Source organism: Priapulus caudatus, unplaced genomic scaffold (genome assembly GCF_000485595.1).
Source record: "Priapulus caudatus unplaced genomic scaffold, Priapulus_caudatus-5.0.1 Scaffold740, whole genome shotgun sequence".
NCBI lineage: Eukaryota > Metazoa > Priapulida > Priapulimorpha > Priapulimorphida > Priapulidae > Priapulus > Priapulus caudatus.
This window is the reverse complement of record NW_014577801.1, coordinates 128,233-134,668: the sequence shown is the minus strand read 5'-3', so window position 1 is coordinate 134,668 and position 6,436 is coordinate 128,233. Positions and strand designations below refer to the sequence as shown.

The following is a 6,436-nucleotide window of genomic DNA, read 5'->3' as shown; positions in this document are numbered from 1 at the left end:
ATTGAACGAGGCTGCCAAGCTGCAAGCCTTGACTTCGCTGCGCTGCCCAGATTCTAGGCTCACGGCGCGTCTCGTCGCTTTACGAAAGGCGGATCCACGGAGGAGGACTGCACCCTCCTTCAGCTATGTAGATGTTAGAGGTAACAGTGCCTGACGGCAGACCTGCCACATAGGTCTGCCTCCAATACAGACCAAGATATTCGGCCGATGTGACACTCCCTTCCGACGTCGGCGCCCATGATAATAAATAAACATAAGAGCGGCGGTGATATATGCTGTTTAACAATAGTTACGGTCTTTTAACAGGTTAATGACAATAAGATAACATAATAAGAGCGTGAATAAATGATCGCTGACTTCACGTTGTGGCGCGACTGCAGCGAGGGCGGTGAGCGCCGACCGTATGACCGTGTCGGTCAGCGCCTCGCCAGCCCATGGAGTGTCCTCAAGGATGCGGCTATCATCCAACTATACACACACACGGAGAGAGAGAGAGAAGTGTGAGGGCAGTGTCATACAGCATTGAGAGAGAAGGGAGTGGGAGAGAAGAGATGAGGAGAGGATGAGAGGAATGAGAGAGAGAGAGGAGAGGAGAGAGAGAGAGATATGGAGAGAGGAGATGAGAGAGAAGAAGGAAGAGGAGAGCCAGAGAGAAAGAGGAGAGAGAAAGAGGAGGAGAGAGGAAGAGAGAGAGAGACGAGAAAGAAGAAGAGAAAGGAAGAGGCAGACAGCGAAAGAGAGAAAGAGAGACGACGAGTAGAGGGTAGAGAGAGATGAGGAGGAGGAAAGGTAAGAGGGAGAGCGAGAGAGACGAGATGGAGAGGGCAGATGACGAGATGAGATGTAGAGAGAGAGAGGAGACGAGGCGAACGCAGCTAAGTGAGATGCTTGAGAGCAGAGAGGAGCAACGGACTGGGAGAGAGAGAGAGAGACGAGAGACGGATTGAGAGATTGAGAGAGAGATGAGAAGCTGGATGAGAGATGCTGAGCGAGACTAAGACGAGAGCAGATGAGAGAGAAAGGGCAGTCAGGGAGCAACTTTAGAAAAACGAACAAACAAGAGCAGCAACAAAGCAGGAACTAACGAACACCTCAGCCTGCTCTCACAGGCAGCTATAGCACAACAACACAGCAAGCAGAACGACGCAGCAGGGCGAGAATGCACAGGGAGGGAAGGAGGGAGGGTGGATCTATCCAGGTAATGGAGACGTGTTCAGGTACACGTGTCCAGGCACACACACACGAGAGAACAACACAGACGTAGCGGAGCGGAACGGGCTAAGACAACAACTGCGCAGCAATAAATAACATCATGGTTGGTAACATCGAGCTAACACTCACTGCTAATCTGAGGAGCACTGCGAAGACAAAGAGCTGCGTGTGTAAATATCATACACATCAAACACGCACGCGCGCACACACACGCGCGCACACACGCAGGCACACACCTAGCACCACTACACACACGGCCACAGTGCAGGCACGCACCTAGCACCACTACACACACACACGTCCACAGAGTGTTCTCAGGATCAGCAGTAACAGATGGCGTCGCTGGCGGGTTCACGACTAGTGACATTATAGATAGGCACCACCGGGGCCACGCTGTTATCTACCATTAGCACATCCAGTCCAGGTACAGTACCTAGGTCGGGTGAAAGTCGGTTAGGAGTGAGGGAGGGGGTAAGGAGGGGGAGGAGCTGTATACCAAAAGCTCTGTAACCGATGACATACTTAGATTTTATTGTAAAAAAAATTCGCCGCATTTCATAGAGGCGTTTAAAAGAGAAAGTAACTAAGAAATTTTCCTTCACGATGAACCCAAATATATTCACCTGTTAACGACCCGTTTCGAAAACCTCAAAACTGTTGTTAAGATAGCAATACATTTTGAATGCATTATAAAATGTCATAATTTTGAGAGAAAAAATCAAATCACAATAATAATAACAAAAATGAAATGATCGTGTTACAAATTTCTTTTAAAATCACTGAAATCGTAGTTTCGCCAACTCTCTCATTCGTGCTCGCGGCACAAATGCATTGCAACCTTGCCGGTCAAATTCTGGGCTCTCTGCATTCAGTGGGTGCTTCCCAGTGTTTTGCATCCTGTACTTTTTCCGGCACTTTAGTCGGAGAGGGGGGATGCAGGAGAGTGAAAGGTCACGCCAGGTTTTCGCCTCCTCGCGAACAAAGCCGGGGGGCGAGTCGTGGCCACGGCTAGAACACGCATATCAGCCACGACGCATCTCCCTCCGCATGCCGGCGTCGATGCTGCGCGCTATTTATAGAACGGCACCTCCAGCAGCGAGGATGCTGCCGCAGAGATGCTGACGAACGCGACGATGACCGGAGTTCACCGGAGGGCTTCCTTTGTGCGCGCGGCAAAGCCCCGAATACAGCGCGACAGCTCAGCGATCCCGGGGGAGGCAGGGGCAAGGCGAGGGCGCGGGGGCCGCCCTACATTATCAACGATGATGATCTCAACAGAAACCGCTAAAGCTGCGTTTACGCTACCGACTTTATGTTGTCAAATTGGCAAATCGGACGAACTTCGCAACCGACACTCGGCAGTGTAAACGCAAAAGTTGCGCGACCAACCGATCGACAGCATCTAGTTGGGAGAGTAGAACACGTTCTATTTTTCGCCAAACTCGTAGTTGCCGAATTGCAAAATCGGTCCAACTCGCCGACTCGCCGACATAAAGTCGGTAGCGTGAACCCAGCTTAACGACGACGGCGTAAACTCTGCACGCAGGATGACGATGATGAGGGGCTTCCACTGTGCGTGGCGAAGCCCCGATTACAGCACGATTGCTCCGTGATCCCGGCGGGGTGGGGTGGATGGGTGGGTGGTGGGGGGTTAGGGGCCAGGCGAGGGCGCCGGGTTAGGTGATCTCGACGAAAACCGCTAACGACGCCAGACAACGACGACGACGTACCTCGGAGTAGGTGGTCGACACGGACGCTTGACCGGCGGACAGCGGGCTGTCGGGGCTCTGGCCGGGCACGCTGCTGCTGATTGCATGCGTCGGGGTGCCTCCGGGCACCGCCGCCTGCTGACCTCCGCCGCCGCCGGGCACCGACTGGACGACGAGGTCGCCGTCGGCGTGCGAGGACCAGCTGCGGATGAGCGATCGCTGCTGCTCCTGCAGGTGGTACTTGGTCGGGTTGTCCAACTTCGACTCGATCTGCGGGACGAAGGAGAGACGGCGGAGAGTGAGCACCTTCGTCTGACAACTGCATATATAATCAAGAACTTATAATACCATAATAATATAATCAGGGGTAGATAACGACAAATTAGCTCGTGATATAATGTGTGATGTCACTTTGCACCCATGGTGGCGATCCCAAACGTTGAATTGACCTGTGGAATTAATTGTGTGTAATAAATAGTACAATGCATACATAAGTCCAAAACAAAATATATGTGTGGTTACCGTTACATGCTGAAAAAAAATAGGGTAGGTAGGTAGGGAAAACATTTTCTTGAAATATTTTATTTACGAACCATGTCCGAAGGATGTGCGTTGTGCCTTTTGAAGCAGGAACTGAAACTTTTTTTTAAATTTTTAAATTTTTAAATATTAACTTTTTAAAACTGAATAAAATGTTTAGGGTCGCTGGGAATAAATAGGGTCGGTCGGGAAACCGTAACCACACCTATATTTTCTTTTGGCCTTATATCAAGAGCTAATAATACCTCTAATAGGGTATTATTAGATCTTGATAATAGTTCATTCACAATAGTACAATCACATGTAATTGTACAATCATAATAGTACGAATGTACACAGTAATGAACACATAATAGAACAAGTGTACATAACAGCTACACTTTAAAATTAATATTGAATGTAAGCGGCTGTGCCAGAGAAAGCGCAGAGTGATCTGGCAGCGTGCCAACCCACCTTCCCTTTTGCTTTTGCCCGAAAGAAAGCTTCTTATGGCAAGCTTCTCTTACGAGCACGCACGCACGCACGCACGCACATGCTACAGGTAAGAACATGGAAAGTAAAGGTGGAAGTCAATTGGAAGTAAATTAATTTGGAAAGTAAAGGTGGAAGTCAATTGGAAGTAAATTAATTTGGAAAGTAAACGGGAAGTAAATTGGAAGTAAATTATTGGATTGGAAGTAAATTGGAAGTAAATTATTGGATTGGAAGTAAATTGGAAGTAAATTATTGGATTGGAAGTAAATTGGAAGTAAAATGGGTCCGAAGTAAATTATTCTTATTACTTAAACAATTTAAACGATTTCGTGATGTTTAAACATCTACAGTGGAAACTTTGCGGCACACTTTAACTCGTTTTTCGGAAAAACCCGGTTTCGCTACTGCTGCCTAACTGACACGAACTTTAAACTTCGCGAAATCCCGCACCCGCTTGCTATTTCATCGGGGGAAAGACATTGGGCGTACACTACTCCTTTCTACCTCCTGCGTCCCTGTATTGGGACAATCCAACCAAGCAGCTAGATTCTTTGAGCATTTACTGTCGTGTGAGGGAAGCAGTGGCATCATCCGACTGCTGGTAATATTAGATAACTCACTAATCAGTTGCGGCCTATTCAAATATCATCCCTAGCATTAGTGTCAATGTGACAACATCGAGAAAAGACCTAATGCTAGCTTACGTTAGCCTGTGTTGTCTGTAGGCTGTACATGTCTTATCTTTCTATCATTTACTCCAGTACCACTCCCTGCTTCTTCTCAACTTCATGTGCCTTCTCTTTCTTTCCCACTGGCCCTCTCTCTTTCCCTTTCTCTCCCCATCTCTCTTCTCCCCGTCGCTCACTTTTCTGTTATCCTTCTTCATTACTTCCCTCTTCCTGTCCACCCTTAATAGTGAAAACTATATCTCATAGTTGTAACTATATGTTATAGTTATAATTATAACTTATCTTACTATAAATTGGGGATTTTCTGTGTGTGTCCGGCTATACGTTTCCGCACCGCTCAACGGATCCTCTCCAAACTTGGTCGGAACATTCTACAGATCATGACACGTTGCATGGGCTATTTCTTTCTTCACAGTTTTATTTTTTTCACATTCCACGTTCAAAAACATTAAAAAAGTGGGAAAATTTTGCACCGAGCGCGGGGCAACGTCACAACACGAAAACACAATGGCAATGTAAATAACAATGTATAACCAAAGGCGCTCCATCTAAGATTTTCTAAGTCGCTCCATCTAATCTAACCAGAGAAATGTTATACATTGTTTTTACATTGTTTCTTAAATGGAGCGCATTTCGTTATGGACCACCTAACGGGCATGGACTAGTCATTTATAGTTCCTACTTCTCCTTTACTCTTTACGCTCCCTGCCTCGCCTTCTCCCCCCACTCCCTCATTTTCACTGCTCCGCATTTTCATAGATTTTTTCTCTCGCAGCCTAACGGCCCTGACATTGCTCCACGTTTGGCTTGTTGCTAACCTTGGCAATGAAAACCCTCCCTCTGCATGAGCCAGGGACACACACTGCGAACGCAAACAACTTTTTGCCAACGTTTTGCATGGATCGGGATGGACAGGAGCGGCTGAGCGAAACATTCACAACACCGTCCCCCTTGGATATCGTTGGCCGATTCTCAGTGATTTTAGACGCATTTTTCACGCGCGCACGCCAAAATGTCAACTCTGCAAGACTTCGTTGCTGAGCAGTGTTTTTAGAACGTCCTATCACAGCAGTGATTGGCTAGCGCTGCCTGTCTCAGTCCCAGCAGAGGTGAGTTTACTGGCAGTGAGACGACGTGCTCATACAACCTTTCACCGATCACCACCCTCTAACGCCACCTCCAAAACTCGTTATTTCTTTCAAAAAAGGCCGTGGCTACGCGTCCTGTTACCGGACGCCCAGCTCCCAGGCTACGCGTTCGGTCATATACGCTCTCTGTGACGCCTCTCTCTGTGACGAAAAACGCGAGGCACAGAGTAAGTTTATCCATCAACGAATCGGTCCTTTTGGCAGCTCATTCATACTTTCTACACACTACACTCTGCAGGAACCAATGCATGTATGTCACTCTCATAATTTGAAAGATTCTTCTAAAATATTGACTTAATCTGCTGGGCTATCTGCAGGAACCAATGCATGTATGTCACTCTCAGAATTTGAAAGATTCTCCTAAAATATTGACTTAATCTGCTGGGCTATCTGCAGGAACCAATGCATGTATGTCACTCTCACAATTTGAAAGATTCTCCTGAAATATTGACTTAATCTGTTGGACTAACTGCAGGAACCAATGCATGTTTGTCACTCTCACAATTTGAAAGATTCTCCTGAAATATTGACTTAATCTGTTGGGCTATCTGCAGGAACCAATGCATGTTCGTCACTCTCACAATTTGAAAGATTCTCCTGAAATATTGACTTAATCTGTTGGGCTATCTGCAGGAACCAATGCATGTTCGTCACTCTCACAATT

The 6,436-nt window shown here is 47.2% G+C and overlaps 1 protein-coding gene across 6 annotated transcripts in view; it reads right to left on the bottom strand.

Annotated features, from left to right (window-relative positions):
* Positions 1 to 6,436, bottom strand: part of LOC106813215 (transcription factor E3-like) — a 52,927-nt gene that overhangs the window by 8,408 nt on the left and 38,083 nt on the right. For all 6 annotated transcript variants that reach the window (XM_014817289.1, XM_014817290.1, XM_014817294.1 and 3 more), the window contains one exon: positions 2,943 to 3,191. In XM_014817289.1, the coding sequence (XP_014672775.1) occupies positions 2,943 to 3,191 (249 nt within the window). The remainder of the gene's footprint in view (positions 1 to 2,942; positions 3,192 to 6,436) is intronic.